Raw genomic sequence first — 19,923 nt, 5'->3', positions numbered from 1 at the left:
CATATTATCACGATATGATTTATGGGTTTTTAGGTGCCGATTTATGGTGAAAACTCAATATATTTATGAGGTAAAAAATCAATTTATGTCTATCTCATAAAGTATGTTTACGTCATTTATGGCATCGCGGAAGGTTTTAGCGTGCGTCTAGACACACTAAAGGAAAATATCTATAGGCGTGTTATATGGTTCGCTCCGGTACATTCGCTTCATATGCAATTCCTGAATATGGTTGCATATTGTTTCTTGACAACAACAACTAGGAAATAAATAACTAAAATATATGTGTTTATGTATTAAAATCGAAGCGTTAAAAATTTACTTTTTTGTTCCGTTTACACAGTAATTAAGTTAACTTTATAACTTATTTAAAGACATGTGATTGTGTATAAACAACAGCATAAGTAATTTTATTATTCAATTGAATAGTTGTTATTGAAACCTTTTTTAATGTATAATGCAAGTCATGTTAGGGTATTGAAAAGTAGTATATAGAAATATATACTATAAGAAAGGTAAATCAGGGAACTGTAATTCCCAAGAGTGTGATTTCCCATAGCATAGTTGAAAAGATAATTCTATAATAATTTCAATTCTAGGAGCGGTGTGGTAGGCAATTACTTACATTATAAAAATTATTGATGATGCCTCAGTATAACAGAATAGCAAACAAAATCTTTCTTTTAGTTTATCCAATCATTTTAGATGGGATTAATTGAAATTTGAATAAACATACTTACTTAAATAAAGTAAATTTATGCACTGATGGAGCTCGAACTATGCTATACTGCTTAGGCTTTTATTTTCCTCTTAAGAGCCAAAAAAGTGACCTAGAAAATTATGGCAAGTTTTCAAAGTCATCATCGACTTTATGAATTCGTTTCTGATGTGATGTTTCCCAAGCTGCTATACTAGGAATAATGACTCTGATGATTACATACTATGCGAATTTACATAGACATAAAATAGATAAATACAAAGGCATAGTTGTGAATCTTGTTACTACATAGAGGAGCAGATTTATGTTCTTGTGACTAATAAAGGTTTTTATTGTTACATGACGTTCAGGAATCGTTTGATCGTACATTTTTTGAAAACAAAGACATAATCGGAGCAACTATTAATTTTATATAAATACAGATATATAATATATATAATAGAGAAATTGCCATCTTTGATGTTTCTAGGTTAAAATATTCCCCCTTCCAATACATGTTTTTCCTTGCCACTTTTCCTTTTTCAGTTCATACAGGATCTCTACATCTTTCTCCATCCTTCTTAAAACTTTCACTTCGGTTCTCTTAAATGTTTATTCCTGACTAAAAGCCTATGGAACCGATGTACTTTCTTTCGACTCATTCCAGTATACTGATGTTCACTGGTAACTACGTAATTGTAGAAAGAAATAATGTTTCATTATGTTTCTTAGATATCAGGCACTTGAACATATTTTATTTCTATCAACTGTCTGGAATAACTAAATAATATTTCCCTTCTAAGTAATTAAGAAAGAAATAATGTTTCATTATATTCATTACAAATTAGGCACTTAAACATATTTTGTTCCTATCAACTGCTTGAAATAACAAAATAATGTTTCTTTTTCAGGCAGTTAAAAAAAGAAACAATATTTTATAATGTCCCTTTGATATCACACAGTTGAACATATTTCATTTCTATCAACTGCCTGGAATAACAAAATAATGTTTCCCTTCTAGGTAGTTGAAGACAGAAATAATGTTTCATTATGTTTCTTAGTAATCACGCACTTAAACATATTTTGTTCCTATCAATAGTGTTGTAAAATGCTCGAGAATTTATTTTTCGAGAACGTCCCTCGAGCATGAACGAGCACGAACGAGAATTTTCAGCACATACGAGCATAAATGAAAAAAATGCAAAGGAAACATATTAGGAAAATATCGGAAATTAAAAATGTTTGTGTTTATTTATGTTCTATTTATTAAGTTAAACTTTCAAACAACCTATTTAGGAACTCTCCTCCGAACTATCCTGTCCCTTTTCGCGCTCGCTTGATTTTAAATCACTCAGAATTTCCGTTAAATCAAATTCAGACTCGTCAGACTCAGAAGAATCATCCTCAATGGTATTAATTTCAGCCCCAGATTTGGTAGTGAGTTTAATTTTTTTTGATTTCGGTTCTATTAAATTGGTAGAGGTGTTTGGCTGGCCGGTATTTGAGCTTATACTTTGACTCTTTAACGCTATGGAAACGTTCACATTTTTGGGGAACGTTCGGATTCATGCTCATTCGTGCTCTTGAGAATAAACGTCACGAAAAAAGTCGTGAACGTTCGCGAACATTCTTCGAGAATAAACGGGAACGTTCCATTGCTCACAACACTACCTATCAACTGCCTGAAATAAGAAAAAAATGTGTCTCTTCCAGGCAGTTGAAGAAATAAATAATATTCCATTATGCTTCTATGATATCATACACTTGAACATATTGTTACACTATATTCTCGATTAGCTGTGATGAGATTTTCTGAAAGTCTTTCATTTTTGCTGAGAAGTATTGTAACATCTGCATAACACAAATTGTTCAGCCGGATGTTAACTGTCTTGCTCATGCAACTAACTATGTTTACGAACGAAGTTCATCGTGGATTTTATGATAGTTTTGATGATTCAGAAGCCCCAATGCTGGAGATGAAGTCAAAATTCCAAAATTCATAAATAACCAGAAATAGAATATTAAAGGCCAACGTTCTTCGTCTCTACTCCCGCGCTTAGAATTTCATACCAACAGTATACTGTGATTTTAAAGATACACACTTTTCCTAGAAGTTGTGCAGATAAATACAAAGATATAGTTATAAAAAGTGCAGTAAATGGCAAATATTATTCTAAATAGTTCATGAAGAAGTTAATTTAACTTATCGATTAAAAACAAATGATTAAAAAATTTTCAAATGGAAAACCTTCACAAATTTAACTATCTTATGATCATCAGTGTCATATACCAAAAACCAAGGTACAGAAACCTTAAAGCACTTCGTACAACGAGGGTTCCTTCCCCTACACTAATGCAAATCATAAAATCATACCTAAAAAAAATAGACGATCATTGGTATGCAAAGTTCTTCGGTAAAACTTACTTTAGCATGTAAACTTCGTGAATTTATTGACTATATATATGCTTTATATGAAAAACAACCCTTTGTCCTTCTCCCTATGAAAAACCAAGCAATATCCTCCACAACAGCTTGCAGAATTTACTGAATACATATGAGGCGTTATTCACTAAGCCTTGTTCTCATATTTAATTATAATTATAAAACCTTTGCTTAGACTAGAAAAATTAAATACAGCACTTGCCTTCCAGGGTTAAATAAAAACTCATTTCTTACAAAATCTAATTATATATTGAGATATGTAATTTTCATAGCACATCAGTATTAAAAAATAATTTACTGGTAACCGTTAAGACAAAGCAACAAAAAGTAGGAAGAACTTAGTGTAAATGCAATATTAACATAATATGATTGTTATACAAAACAAACTGACCTAGGAAACAATTCACGATTTAGTTGATTAATATTGATATGCACAATAATACGTTAATTATTATAATAAGTAATACCATATGAAACGAGAACGGTAAAGAATGCATGTTATCATGAACGAGTAATTGGCGGATTTCCTTGAATAAAGATAATCGGATTTATGCTTTATATTAAGCCTACCCCTTATAAAACAAAAATATAGGATTTTCTTGTAATCAGAAGACTTTTAAAGCTAATTTCATTAATTAATAGTAATCGAGAATTCAATTTAAGACGTTATTATGCATCTAGCCTAATTGTCTTACTACTAAATATGTGGTAATCAACTGAGAACTGTTTTGTGTTCATATATAATGTTATTACCAGCACAGATACTCAACAAATAAAAGATAAGATACGTGTTTACAGAATGATGTGCTTTGAATTAAAAATGCGCAGTAGGAACTTTACTGCGATCAAATAATGTTTACGGTTGATTTTTTGAAGTCAAGGAAATGTAGATGTATATTGTAAGTCGATTAAGTAGTTTGAATAGGTATACAGATTTATCCACATATTTTGTATAAAATACAACAATAGCGGAATCTTTTTCATAATACAGATTGATTATTTGTCTTGACAGATTTCTGAGAAAAAGCTTTTTGAAAATGCTGTTTTAATGCAAACGGTTAGGTCAATGCATACCTTCTCTTAGAAGCAATTTCTTATAGAATTAGATACACTTTTACTTCACTTATTAAGCAGAATAAAAACGTGTTTATAAATCCATCCAATTTGGGTTCAAAAAAGTATTGAGTAGCAAAGAAGGAATCCTTGAGTCTCTTACATCCAGAAAAGAGAGGCTACATTAATCTCATTATACATACTCTTTGATTGTGTGTTCCATGATATTCTTTCTGCCAAATTGATAACTTTTCACCTCTTTTCATCAGGAAAAATTTGATATTTTTTAGACGGTGTTTGCAGAGAAAGTAACCACTGTAACCTACATTCTTGCTCATGATAAAGGTTTTGTTAAATCCTTTGGGGAGTCACTGTCAAGAGTCAAATCATATTTTTTCATCTCCAATTAAATTACTTTATTGACCATCGTAATAAAGTGTCCAAGGTTGCTAACAGGAAATCTACCATATTTAGTAAAGATGCAGTGGTAGACGAATTCCTTAAAAAACTTAAAGTGAAAAAATGTGTCAAGATTTGTGGTTGAAAAAGCTGTTGAAAGAAAAATAAAATTTTAATAATACTAGCTCCTCATATAATATAAATTTATCAATCCCTACATCTTCCTTAACCAAAAAATAATTTTTTTACGAAAGTAAAAAAATATCTTCCATATGGCCGCTTCGTAAGACTGTTCCCATTGTTATTTAGCAGAAAGGTAAGAAAGAATGTTAGTTGTAAAAGGCTACTACACTATACAAGAATACTTCTGGGGCCATTTTTAAGTTAATTTGACTTTGTCTTTATTGCCTTTCTATAGGAGGTTCAGATTTGGTGCAAAAAAAAGTTGATATAAGGTGGTCTTTACAGTATTGCATGATGAATAATTACGACACAGATTTTGACCAATTTTAGTTACTACTATTTTAAAGGTTTTTATTATGCTTTCTTATGTGATACAGTAAAAGCTGTTTATTCGCGATTCCTTTATTCGCGTTTTCACTATTCGCGGATTAAAAAAATGCGACCCAATTCCTATATTCGCGGCTAAAAATTTCTTTATTCGCGGATCGAATCAGTACGTCGGTGCATATACAGTGACCGCCTAAAGTTCCGCATAAATTCGATAAAAATTGAGACATGATTTTTTGAAAAAACGCTCGGACCCGTCGATTTTTATTTTAAGTTGCGCATTATTTCATATAAATTTTTGTATGGATGGAACAAAAAAAAAGAACAGTTGAGTTTTGAGATAAGGTGTGTTATACGAAACTTGCTTGGAATTTCGCCTATATTTCATAAATGCAATAAAAAATATAACATTCCATTTAAAAAAATGACCGATGACGTCATATCTTTTTTTGCTTCATATATTACTCCACCCTGTATACAAAAACTTATGTGAAATAATGCGCAACTTAAAATAAAAATCGACGGGTCCGAGCGTTTTCTCAAAAAATCATGTCTTTAATTTTTATCGAATTTATGCGGAACTTTAGGCGGTCACTGTATATTAATAAAAAACATTCAACGGAATATCCTTAAACGCATCGTCAAATGGACCAATAAAAAGGTAAAATTGACCTTATTACAACTACCCAATGTATATTGTTAAATGATATCGCCGCCGTATTGGTTCCTTTGACACAGGCCGCTCTGACTTCAGGAGATGACGAAGAATCTGTGCAAATTCAAACTTTGACTGCAAACATAGCCGAAATTGCGAATGAAATAGGACAAGATGGCTTCGAACACATAGAATCAAGTGACATTCAGACGTTGTTTGAATCGCAAGATGAAGATTTGACTAAAACGGACTTGGAGGAAATGTTAAATTCGCCGCCTATTGAAGAAGAGGCTTCAACAAGCACTAGAAACGTGACACTTAATTCAAAAAATCTTAGCGAAAGTTTAAGAATGGCAAATGAACTTTGTGATTTTTTTATGAAAATTGATCCATCTATGGAACGAAGTCTTATTTTTAAGAGGCAAATTGCTAATGCCACTGCTGAATAACAGTATATGAATTGAAGAAGCTTTTAAAAAATGCCAAGCAAGAAAAAAGCCTGAAGGTAATAATTAATCAATATGGTCAAAAACTCCAATTAAATTCATTTTTTATATATGTATGTATGTACTTGTTTGATATTTTGTCACCTAGGAACGTATCCCCTATAATCCCATATAAATTACCATTCCATATTCACGGTTTATTTATTCGCGGCATATTTACGGAACGTATACCCCGCGAATAAAGAGCTTTTAGTGTATATAAAAGTTTTATAAATTCTGATATTTTAATTTTATTGATCAATTTATTGTTTATGTGTTCCCATTTGTTTCTTTTATTGTATGTTTGTTTACTCTATATTTAAGTCAGCTTTGTCAACAAAATTTTTATGTTATGTGAAAATAAAGCATATTTGATTTGATTTATTAGGGAGAAGGCTATTTTGAGAGCAAAATCATTCTTAAAAGTGACTATGTTGATGAGTCTAAAAAAATATATATGTATATATTTTAAAAGGGAATCCCGGAATCTAATATATAAGACTTACGTGTTGTTGTCAGTTTACACTGTATTTTCATATTTAAGTGCTGATAAAGAAAGTGAGATTTAAGTTCTCAACTAACTAACTCCATAAAGTTATTAGTTTCATCACATATCATTAGTCATCAAAGTCAACTGTTGTCAATACTTTTCTAGAAGGAATGCAATGCTACCCTTTTCAGGAAGCAAACTCCACGGTTTATATTTTTATAAAAAAATATGTTTTATTAATTACCTCGTCTTTCATAAAAAGTATTTTCGATAGCACTAGTATAATATACTGAACAGCTTTTCTTTTTGAACAATAGAGAAATATCTAAAAAATCAATAACTTACTCTCTTTTAGAAAAAAAATCTATCTGGTATGTGTTAAAAAAAGGTTATATTAGCTCCTTACATATCAAGAAATCTGAATAATTACACAGAACAAACTTATATTAATTTTGACTATTATATAATTAAATATTATAAATATCACCAATTACTTTATTGCATTCAGTTCCTTGTGTCTATATGCCTATGCTTTTGTATTCCACATTTTCAAAAACAAACAAAAATTACATCTTCTTTCTCTGCAGTGTGTCCTATTGAAAGTTGAAAATACGATGGATAGGAGAGTGTTGAGTTTTACTCAGTGCCTTTCCTTTTACTATTTGAAAACAATATTTAATTTATCGACTTGATTTGGTTTTATCTAGTCCGATTATTAAAAATGAGACTACACCAAAGCAGATTTTGGCAATGGATGTTTATGTGCCTCAGTCTATTGTTTTTAATTCTAAACGTTTTCTTCTTAGAACTCTCCGATTCAATCTAATTAAGATACTCAAAATTAAGAACATACTTTACTATGAAAATGTAACTATCAATGGTAATTATAATTTACATTCCAAAATAAAAACTAATTAACAAAGAAACATTGCACGCCTAAAAATCACCTAAAAGCAAAAGTATTTTTAGATAAACGAAGGACAGCTGCCGACTAACATACGGCGCATTAGAAGCATATGGCTACTGCGGAATTTTGGAAAAGGTACAGATTGTACACATTTTGCAAAAATTAAAGTTAGGCATTGTCGTGTTTCTAAGACCAAACCAAAAAAGATTCCTTTACTATTGTGCCACATTAATATACTTCATCATTAGTTTGTTCACGATTTTAGCTGAAAACAAATTTACTATTATAATGCATTTTATAAATAATGATTAGGATAGCCTTGGTGCAATGAACCTGGAATCTTCTGAAAAAGACAAAAGATTTCTAATTATAACTGGGATTAATTCTTGCGAGTTATATTTGAACTTTCTTTGAGTTGACCGAGGTTAAATGAGTTTGACTAGCAGATGCATTGGTACAATGACTTACACCTGCCGATTTTTTTAATCTCCACAAATAAAAAAAATCTGCGTAATCTAAATCCAGACTAAATTGAAGAAAATAAAGAAGCGTTCTATTAATAAAGCTTATGCATTGGTAAGCTTTAGAATCGGAGTTTTTCTTATACTTAATACAGCGAACGTTAGTCATGTTTCTGTGACTGAAGGCAATGACGGGGTTAGCTAAGAAAGATTTTTGTATAGCTGAACCTTAAGAGTGAGTATTAATGATAACAGAAGAAGGCAAGACAATTTCTTTGGAACAAAAGATTCTGAGGATATTTCACTGTTTTTATTTACTAAATATTTGTACTTTATAAAGTCAAGATATAAGAACGACAAACTATACATTTTGTTAGAAAGTGTCATATTTTTTTACTTTGGGGTGTAATGCTTTGTATATCCAAAGAAGATATATATTAAATGAAAGATCCTTATGGGGTAACTTTCAGTGGTTCTATATTTGGTCCTATATTAAAATTAAATAAAAATGCAATTAAACGACTTGTGGATTAAGAGAATCATGCAGCTGTGACTTCTTGGACAATGAAATCATATCATTTATTATTGATAGTAAATACATATTTGTTTTTTTAAATTATACTGATCAATAACAAAAAACTTTCTTACCCACGCCCACAAATAGTCTGAAAAGGTTATTTATTTATAAGGCAAATAAATGATCACATATCCTTATACTTCCCAAACTTAGACATTATGAGGAATTTAAATGGAAGACACTAATTTACTAGTGTGTTATCACTATCATTTAGTAGCATATAACTATGCTTTATACAATATTTGCTTTTATGTGACTTTAAATTAAAATTTCAGTTTTTCTCAATGATTTTTGTCTGATCATTTGATGATAAGGCATGTTTTGATTTGAAATTGATTTTAAATAATCCAATGTATCAAATAGAGTTAATTAAATACCCAAGAACTAAATATCCAAAGGTACTAAATATGTCAATTGTATTTTTATTTTTGTTTTATTAGCCAAATGTGTTTAGATTAGGAGACAAAGATTTAGGAGATTTAGGTGGAGTTGTGCAAAATAAAGGGTATATTGTAATATGGTTGTTAATTATTTCTCTACGTTATTTTTTTAGTTCCCCCACTTAACATAATGTCTATCAATTTGGTACACATTATATTACCATAAGTAATAATATTCCCAATATATTCACTTAAGAGACCCTCATTATTACAGCCTGTTTGCCCTGCATGTGTGACAGAGAAAACTGTCTATGGTACCACAAGTCCAAAGTCCCGGCTGATATTACTTGAATATTAATAATGATTAATATAAACTAGACAACAAGAAATTATTCTGGTTAATGTTTTTTTTCAGGTATTTTATATTTAAATTGCAAATCACAATAATCACGCGATTGTTGAATTCCGAGATCTTAATCTGTTTTACGTGCGTATGCCGGATTCAAGAAAATAAAAAAAAGATAAAGTTTAGTTCAGAGGAGATCTATTAGAATCTTTGATGTGACGCAGATGCCGCACTAAATAGTCCGTGCGCCCATGTCGTATTTATCGTCGCATGATATATATGTTTAAATGGCAAAATTTAATATAATTTATCTATGAAATCATTTTAAATATACGTAAAAGCCCATGTTTTACACAATTTTTTATTTTTCTATTTTTCTTTCGAAAATGTCCATTTTAGGAAGGAAATAATATCACAAGAAAGCAATATCAAAAAATTGACCGCGGACTAAAATCCAAGCATTTCACAAAACATTTAAAACACTCCCAGCACTCACAGACTTCGCGCCTCTTTTTAACCAGTCCTACTTTAGGCTGTGCAAGTGATTGTGTATCTCTCTCTAACCCACTGATTTTGAGGATTACGGGGCCGTACCCAGATATTAGTATTCGCCTAATTTTTTTGCAGTTTTTACTGTGAGGAAGTGTGTTTTTTTTATTTGTGTGATTGGATTTGTTTTGGTATTATACCTAAAGACCTTAAAATGTTTCGACCCTGGGAAAATAGGCAGGAAAATTTGGCAAAAGAAGATATTGCCAAATTGCAAAGGGAAATTGTGTATTCTAAATACAAAAACAATGAGGTTGTGACCATAGAGATGGTTAAGGACACCTTATCAGCAAGGGACAAACATTTCTCAGTTTCAACCTTGCGGAGATACCCGATAAAACTTGGATTTAAGTTTAAGATGGTTAACAAAAGGGCTGCTGTAATGGAAAGTACTCGAATTGCCAGGTGGCATATAGAATATTTGGAGAAAATTTAAAAAAATTGGGAGGGAGAAATATCCATATATTATTTAGACGAAACATGGTATGATACACATGACACGGCAAAAAAGGGTTGGACTGATAGTTCTAACAAATATGTGCTAAAAGATGTTCCACCAAACGGGGGATCTCGGATTATCATTATTCATTGTGGTTCAAAAGAAGGTTGGGTGAAAGATGGACTGAAATTGTGCGGCAAAAAAATAGAAGAGTGCAATGTGGACTATCATAAAAACATGCATGAATATATTTGAAACCTGGTTTGAGAAAACATTAATTCCAAATTTAAAGGAAAACAGTGCAATTGTTATGGATAATGCATCATACCATTCAAGGCTTTCTGAAAAAATCCCAAACACATCTTCAAATAAATTGGAAATTGAGACATTTTGATTAAAACATGATCTCTATTTTCACGAATCTAATACAAAGAAACAATTATTGAAAGTTGTAAATACCAAATAATGGGAAAAGTAGTATGTAGTAGATAACATAGCTAAAAAGTATGGTCATACATCCCCAGACATCCTCCGTATTATTGTATATTTAATCCTATCGAGTTGATTTGGGGACAACTACAAAGGAGAACTTGCAGGAAAAATAAGTATCCAAAATTTGATTAAGGAGGAAGTTAGGAGAGGAATAGTGGAGAAAATTTGAAGATGTTGAGTGGAGAAAAATTAGGATTTTATATGTAAGGGTAGAGATAACATAGGGTGAAAAATTTCTTATCAGCTAGTTTCAAAGGGGAATTTGTCTAATTAGACAGTACATTTTGAGAGTAAATTTAAAGGCAAATATTTAAAAAACACAGGCGAATTCTAGAAATTCTATTCTTCTTCTCTTAATACTACTATAAAAGATAAAAACTTAAATTACAAAAACAATTATAAATTAGTAGATATATATAAACGTTGCTCTTTCCAATCCGTTGAGGTGTGAAAGTGTTTTTGGAATAGCCACAAAGTGAAATTTAGAGTTTCCTAAAAAACGGCAAAGGCTAAAGATCAAACCTTTCTTTATAGACTACTCAGAGCAACAGAAAACAATAGTTTTTTATTTATATATATATATATATATATATATCCCATTGCATTTTTACACAAAATAATTCCTTTACTTTTGTAATTTTTTGCTAAATAAAATTCTTCTTGTGAAACCAAGAATTTCCAGCAGGTTTAGTAATAACACTTTTTAACTGGCCAATGTTGCATTGTTTCAAATTTTCATAAAATGGTGTATCAGTTACTTGGGATTTGAGTGACACCAATAAGTGTGGGAAAAATTGTTATGAGCAGCTAGGCTCAACATATGTAAATGTTATAATATTTTGTATAGAGTTAAAAGTTATGTAAGATTTATTATTGTGTGTTACAATGTCCACATTATCCCTATAAATAATAAAAGCCCGACCGTCCAATAGGACCGGTTACGTAACAATTAAGAAAGGCCTTGCGCGGAATTTTATCTAATATAAACGATTATATTCTAAGATAATTACTGACTATAGCCCTTCTTACCTTAAGAAAGTGTGGATTTATGTATTAATATTACACAGATAAACTCATCAAATTTATTCAACGAAAACAGATTAAAATCACAATGGCACTGCATTTACCAAAAACACCTACAGTTAATTCGCCCGACAATCATGTACTATCGAAGAAAGTAAATCTCTTACTGGCTGGACATTACTTCCTGTATTCTGTAATAGTACATATGGGGTCATTACGTAAACAATAATAAATGTATTAGGAGACACTTAGTGGCATAATCGAACCCACTGGAACTACAATCAGGTTTTACTGCTTTTAAGAATTCTACTTACCAGAGCTACACCATAACTGCGGGTTTAAATTAGGGTATGCATACTTTGTTCCGATTGTTTTATTGAATAATACAGTATTCAAGAAAAATGCAATTTTATTCAACCTGGTTTATATACTTGAATGTGACACAAACAATAGATTTTTTTATTACCTAATCCTATACAACTAGGTTCCGAATTATGGTAAGCTATAAATATTCAAAAGGCAAAGATGACTAATATGGTTATTCATAAATACTATTGTTTTATGAACAAGTGTCCTGAGCAAAAATTAACATAAATACACTAATTTAGGGCAAATATATTATGTAAATTTGTGGGTTAATAACTAGCATTAATATTTTGGCTAAGCACATTATTTTTTTATGGCCCTGATTAGTCACATTCAACAGTGGAAAGTTAATTTTTCAGTTTAAGGATAGGCTTTTTTGAAATTTATAATTTGTCGGTATAGTATGGCCAAAAATCTGATAAACCTCACAAATTTCCTTTAAACTTATTAAATTCCAAAAAGCTTAATTTATCTTAATTTACCACTATGCAGGTTAAAGAAACCTTAATTTTAAGCAATTTACAGTGGAAAATTGATTGATTTTTGTCATAACAAATTATGCTTGGTCCTTTATCAAGTTGTACGCAACATTTTTATCAGATATCTAGCTGATGCATGCAAATGCATATTAATATTAGTGGATAACTTCTAAAAGTTAACCTAAAGAAGTCAAGTGAAAGTACAATATGAAAGACATTTTAAATTCAGATGCATCTTTATTATTGCAACATTTTAACAACAATAAGAAAACAAACAAAAATACATCAAGACAGCCTTAAGTCAAATAATTATATTAAGTCAAAAGCAATCGGTTGTGATAATTTAAACTTGGAGTTTATATTGCTCTGTTGTCCATTTATAATACCACATATTACTCATTTGATAAATTCATGCATAACATCAAATATATTTCCGACCAGTTGGAAACTAGCTAATATATTTCCATTGCCCAAAGTAAAAAATCCAAAATAATTTAGCAACTTTCGACAATTTCTGCCTATATTATCGAAGGTTCTAGAGAGATGTCTTGAGCAGCAAATTACATTGTTTTTAAACAGCAATTCCATCATTCCTTTGAAGCAGTCTGGATTCCGTTCTCATCATAGCTCTGCGACCGCTCTATGCGATGTGACGAATAATATTATTCGATCTTTAGATGAAAACGAATCCGTTGTACTAGTGATGCTAGATTATAGCCAAAGCTTTCGATATGCTTAACCACGAGCTTTTATTGTCGATACTTGGCTTTGTAGGATTTTCTAATGCTGCAATGAAACTCGTGGAAAACTTTATCACGCATCGAAAGCAAAGAGTTTGTTTAAATGACAATTTTTCAGAAGACTGTAATGGCTGTAGTTATGGGAGTTCCTCAGGGCAGTGTTCCTATTTTTTTTATTTATACGTGCGTTTTGTTTAAATATTTAATGTATACTAAACATCATAGTTATGCTGATGATACTCAGTGACTGTTTAAATGAAGACTTGTGAAGTCTATATAATTTATCTGTAAAACATGGCTTACAGTTAAACCCTAAGAAATCTGTTGCGATGTTGTTTACCAAACAAAATTTAAGGCAGCACCTATTGGAAAATTTAAAGATACAAATTAATAACGAGCCTATCGTATTTCAAAATATTTGCAAAAATCTCGGTTTGTACATTGATGTAGGATTAAGATTCTCATATCATGTGACATCAAAATTGCAGAAAGCCTATTCAATGTTGAAAACTTTATATCCGCAGTGCCATAAGTTAAATGTGGATACTAAGCGAATGCTGTGCGACTCTCTCATTCTTTCTCATTTTAACGTTTGTGATACTGTGTATGGCCCTTGTTTAGACAACAGAGATAAAAATCGTATACAAAAGTTGTCATCAAGTGTGAGTAATATCTTGCCAGGAAGAAAGTCAGAATATATTCTAGCACATTAACATACTACTTGATCTAATAATATAACTCTGGAACTTTATTTCATAATTGATCCTGAGATCCAAAAAGATCTAGATTTAGGAATATTAAAGGTAACTATAATAATAAAAGGTAATAGATGCGAACAAACCTGTCTTTATTGGCTCTAAACATAACCTGTTAAATAGGGTCAGAATTAGCATAAAGATGAGCTTCTGAGTCTAAAACAGAGCACTGCTACATCTCCTTCACCTGAGTAAAGTTAGCCATAGAGCAATTGAGGAATGTCAAAATGCAATAACCAAAAAAACCCTAATACAAAAAGCATAATATTAATAAAATTGTTTAACATACTTAACTTTCAAAAGAGTAAAAGAAAATTATACATCATAAGTTGCATAAAAAAATTAATATAAAATGACTGGCCCAACCACTTCGTATAAACTGAAAGCGAAATGAGCACAAGGGCCTCTAATACATACATCGCCAATAAAGATATACAGTAACTTGTTTTGTAGGGAGTTATTGCAATACTTGGCTATGATAACAATTGCTTATCATAAACAGTTGTATTAAAATACGACGAATTTAATATAGTCAAATGCAAAAATAATCAAATGTACAGGTTAATTTTAATAGTTACCCTAAGAACCAGACAAATCAAAAAATACACTTAAAATTTTTAGTCAATCTGTGAGATTCATATTCTGTTACATAATAATATCAGATCTGAATCTCCTGATCTCAACCTGCAGTTTAATCAGTAAATCGCTGACATTATTTTTATACAGGGCTTCTGTTATAATGTTCTTATATCTGTATATATTACATCAACTTGTTTTTTCTCATTAAACACTTTGTAAACAAACTGGAATATCATTATTACATTGGTTAATGTCGATTTATTCGGTAAAAGCCCATGCTGGCATTTAGGTATATTAAGCTTAAATTATTCATATAATCTATCAAAAAATGACATCTCCAACAAAATCTTTAAAAACAGAGTTTAAGATTGTAACAACTCTATAGTTACTTACATCATGCATTGGTTAAAAGGATAACCTGAATCAATAATGCTATAACCTTGCTTTTCTGCCAAACTGTAGGATAGCTTGAAGTTTCTAAACTGATGTTGACTATGTAATGGCTAATGAAGAGGCTCCACTAGTAAATATCATACATTTAGTTTTATTTACATTTAACACTTAAACTATTATTGCACAATTATCTAAAGATCCTTTTCAGATCATTAGGTATGTTAAAATTATTCCTTCTGTAAAAACAATATCATCTGCAAACAGCTGTATTCAACAGTAATATAAAAGATAAATAAATATGATCTGAAACTGTGCCTTGTGAAACACCAGGGTCGTTCACTTTAACTGAAAAGAATGTATTTATATGTTTTGTCCTTTGCAACCTTATTTGTAAGTAATTTGATAACTAATTTAGTACATTTCACCAAAATTCATATTTATACCATATTTAAAAATTGTCTCATTTGCATCTTATATATTTCAACAGCTCTATGAATGCCCAATAAAAATTATTTCCTCACTTCCTCTAATAGGAATTATTGTTGAACTCTGTTTCCAAGAACCTCAAATGCCAATTATATTTGTGACTTTTTTGGCTACTATGTGATGGTATGATGAGATCAACCGTTTTCATTAAAGATTTTACCAATATATTGGATTTACTATCCAAGTTTATTAATTGAAAACATTGAAACTGCATTTAATTATTTATATATCTTCATGAGACAAATCAAGCTTAAATACACAATAATGTAAAAGGGAGACAAAGTACCTTTGAAATATTAACTAAACCCTAAGATAACCCAAGATTTTATTAGCATCAATTTCATGTCAAATAAGCAAGACCAACTTTACTTCTTGTGTGTCCAAAATAAACAAACTCGTTTTTATTGGTCACCTTTATTGGAATAAAACCATTTATAAATATTTAATGACTATTTGATATATATATATATATAATTTGGAAATAATTTACTTGCTGAAAGATTGCTACAGAGGTAAATTCATTAATGTTTGCTGGTAAGTGATTGCAGAAAATTTCTAATAAATTATTATTTAAGTGATTGGTCTAAAAGCTGCTTACTGTTTGATAATTTAATGAATGAGATTAAAATCAAACATAAAAGTGAATAATCTCTTTTGTATATGAGAAAAACATATTATGTGTCAACAAACAATCACAACTAAATATGTATTCAAAAATATACCGCAATCAAATACTATACATGTATAACTATAGGTACTATGTATAATCTTTTTACAACTGACAAACAATTTTCTTTTTAACCTGCAAAATGCTAATTTTTTCAGGTGGATATTATCAATTTAATTTTGTATTGAATATTTATATTGTACCTAAATCCTCATTAAACTTCTGAATAATGCCCTGGTTCATACAAATTAAATAGTTTATGTACAACTTCTATATTTATAAATCCTCTGGGCCTTAAGACTTAATCAGCTGAAAAGGAGGCAAATCCTCCAATTTCCAGATTCCAGAGGCAATAGAATATACAAGAAAATGAATATATGAAAGAATGGTCCGAGTTTCCATTTTATGATAGGGTATTGTCAATTTACTTTAATTCTGAATATTTATATTATGGCAAAATTACTATATTTTAAGAATAATTATTAATTGCTAAATTTTTCATAGTGAGCACTCAACTTTTTAATTTAATATTTTAATAAATGGGTATTACTCACAATACATTTTTGATTTTCTCCTTGATAAAGTAAATACCCAAAAGCATTTAGTCACAGAGAAAATTGAACTTTAATACAAAAAAAGGCATTATTTATTTTCTGCAGTAGTTCTTGCATTCAATTTCTGCTAAATGTAAAATGGAATTTTTGTTTTATTCAAATGTAAATCTTTTTCCATAAGGCATGAACCTTAATTTGCATGCTTCCTGTGTCATTCTGAAGGAATGGAATGTCAGTGGATATAATTCAAAAACAAAATGTTCCAGAGCCACCTTTAATGATAAAAGAATCCTAAAAATAGATTATCCCTGACAGCAACTTTACCATTTACAGTGTGCAAAATACTTGTAAGTTTGTTTTTGACCTTAGAAATCTTAGTAATGTTTCCAAGTGTATATTTTGGATTGAATAGTTCAATCTGCCATATCTATATAAAATGTTTTATTTTATATTTCCTTACCAACTAAATAAAACTAGAAATCCAGAATCTTTTCACAAAATTAATAAGATGAAACCAGATACACAATTGAAATATCAGATTTAATAACCGTCTCATCACTCCATGACTCTGCTTGAGAGCTCTTTTCTTACACCCCTGTCAAGTTTTTGACTATATCCAGTTTTTGAGAAATCTTTGAATGTTAATAAGCAACACTATTCTTTTTATGACTTTTTATGGCATGTCAAAATTGGCATATATGGATACTGGACATTTTTTTAATTAGATATTTGAATCACTATGGATGGTGAAGAGTTAAAGTGTAGCCTAACCTTTGCCTTTATGCCCTTTCTTAAAGAAACTGTAGTAATAAGAATTATTACATTGCAAACACATATTATTATAAATATTTTTAAATGTTTATTATTGCCAGGTTTATGCAGCATTCACAATCAAACTCATAAATATAACTATAGCCTTCAGTAACTTAAGGTCAAGCTTTAATATCTGTGAAAAAAAATTATACATGTGTAATCTTTAAGAGTAAAAATAAATACTATTATTTGTGGTATTTCTTAATTTTGTTGGCTTTATTAATGTTTTTTTATTTCAATTTCTGAGAATTGTTGGGAACAAATTGCATGGATTTTGTTCTCTGAAAGGTTTTTTATTATCAATTTTATTAATTAGAAAATTCATCCCCAAAGGTTACTAAATTCTAGGAATTGGTGAAAAGCATGAAAAGAGAACATTTTCTATTTTAGAATATAATGGAGCTGACCAGTTTATCATGTGAACTTCAAAAATTGCTGCTACTTGGTTAGAGCCCCAAAATCTATGAGGCATATTTCATTGCTAGAAATAGGCTAGTGTCTTAATTTTCCTTAAAAATCATGATATTGTCAAGTGTGTGCTCCTTCTTATAAGGCAAAATGTATTAACTGTACCATAAACATAGTTATTTTCTGTCAAGATTATTAAGATGTATTAAGATATCATTAGCTACCTTTACAAGGCGTGTACTAAATATTTGGTATGGATTAAATGACATCAGGAAGACTATTTTTTCAGTGTAAATGGCAGCGCACTAAAATTTGATAGGCAAATTTGATGCTTTCCAAACAGGGTAGATTAAATTAATTTTTTTCCCTGTGAACACCTAGGACCTATCTTGAAGTTCCAAAATGACAAGTTTGACATTTTATTGGATGTTAACCCTTTGCACTAGAGGGCTCCGGAGCAGCACCATTTAAAATTTATCTTCAAACTTGAGGGCTCCCTAGCGGGGCCCTCAAGAGCAAATGGTTAACTTAGATGATTTTTATTTTTGTACAAAAAATAAAGAAGAGAAAGACAAGGACAAGCCTAAGCCTTAAAAAAAATTTATTAGTTTATTTTTATTTTTTTTTAACCACAATAATACTTTTAAAGATTAAGAGATTATGTCCTATAATTCTTCATCTAAACTGAATCCCTTCAACTGACATTTTGATCTTAGAGATAATCCCCCACTAATTTAACCCTCAAAATGAATCCTTGTAAACAGGGCTGTACTAAATAAAAATAGTGATTTGATCATTTGATCCATGGACCTAATAGATCTGCGCGTTGTAAACGTAGCTATTATGTCTTAATGAAAAAGAGTGAATTTATTTTCGCAAAAAACTTTGGCTAATTTTAATTTCACAAGGGAAAGTCCCCTTTCTTAAATTAAAAGGGTCACTATGTATGTATGGTAAACATTTGTAAATCCGGTGTTCCAATTACAAAGAAATATTACCATGATAAATGAAAACCCTTAAAATAACACCAGCCTAAAAAGATACCTATATAATATAAACAAAACAACTCCTTACCTTTAGCCTATTGAGGTTTCCATCTCTGGCAGCATTGTACACAACACTTTTATAATCCATCTTTTGATGCAACAAACAGTTTTTCCTAAAGATTATCCCTGATGCTGAATAAAATACAGATTAACCACGGAACCGGCAGACTAGAATCCCATAGTTGTCTCGAAAGAACTCGGCTATTCTCTGGTCTGGTTGCTGGCAAGCAGTTCGCGAAAGACTGAACCGCAAACCACAATGCAAATTGAGCAAAAGCAAGATCGCAGCAATTCACCGTCCCGCTTTACGACGAGATTGTTTTACCACAAGACACGAGTAAAATAAAAATTATACCATCGGTGTCCCCGAGCTGAAGCGGTTCAACGGAATCAAAGTTGATTGTTTTTCGTTATTTAAGTTCGTCTCCTTGCGTTTTATGAATGGGGTATTTCGTTTAAACTTTAGTCAGCTGTCGCTTGTCAGTCTGATGACGTCAGAGTCAGTCGGATAGTCTGACAAAATACAGAGATATGCGGGTTGCCTGTAACGAGGAGAAATTGTGACGATAAATCTACTAAGGTGCATCACGAACTAATTCGCTTAAGGCCCCTACACACGAACCGATTTTAATGACTTTAATTAGGGCACAATAAATAAATCTGGTATTCTCATTACTTTATCTTAATATTCTTTTTTTTTATTTTTTTATTTTTTTTTCTTTATTGAAGAA

The 19,923-nt window shown here is 30.5% G+C and overlaps 1 protein-coding gene across 2 annotated transcripts in view; it reads right to left on the bottom strand.

Moving 5' to 3' along the window:
- LOC126743227 (protein fem-1 homolog CG6966) overlaps positions 1-19,653 on the bottom strand; it is a 70,843-nt gene extending 51,190 nt beyond the window's left edge. The window contains exon 1 of one of the 2 annotated variants that reach the window (XM_050450223.1): positions 19,221-19,653. In XM_050450223.1, coding sequence (XP_050306180.1) covers positions 19,221-19,280 — 60 coding nt within the window. In that variant the 5' untranslated portion in view covers positions 19,281-19,653. The remainder of the gene's footprint in view (positions 1-19,220) is intronic. The other variant, XM_050450230.1, reaches the window with a different exon arrangement.
- Positions 19,654-19,923: the final 270 nt, after the last annotated feature.

Source organism: Anthonomus grandis, chromosome 1 (genome assembly GCF_022605725.1).
Source record: "Anthonomus grandis grandis chromosome 1, icAntGran1.3, whole genome shotgun sequence".
In the NCBI taxonomy this organism is placed as follows: Eukaryota; Metazoa; Arthropoda; class Insecta; order Coleoptera; family Curculionidae; genus Anthonomus; species Anthonomus grandis.
The sequence above is the reverse complement of the archived record's forward strand: the minus strand, read 5'-3'. Positions and strand labels throughout refer to the sequence as shown.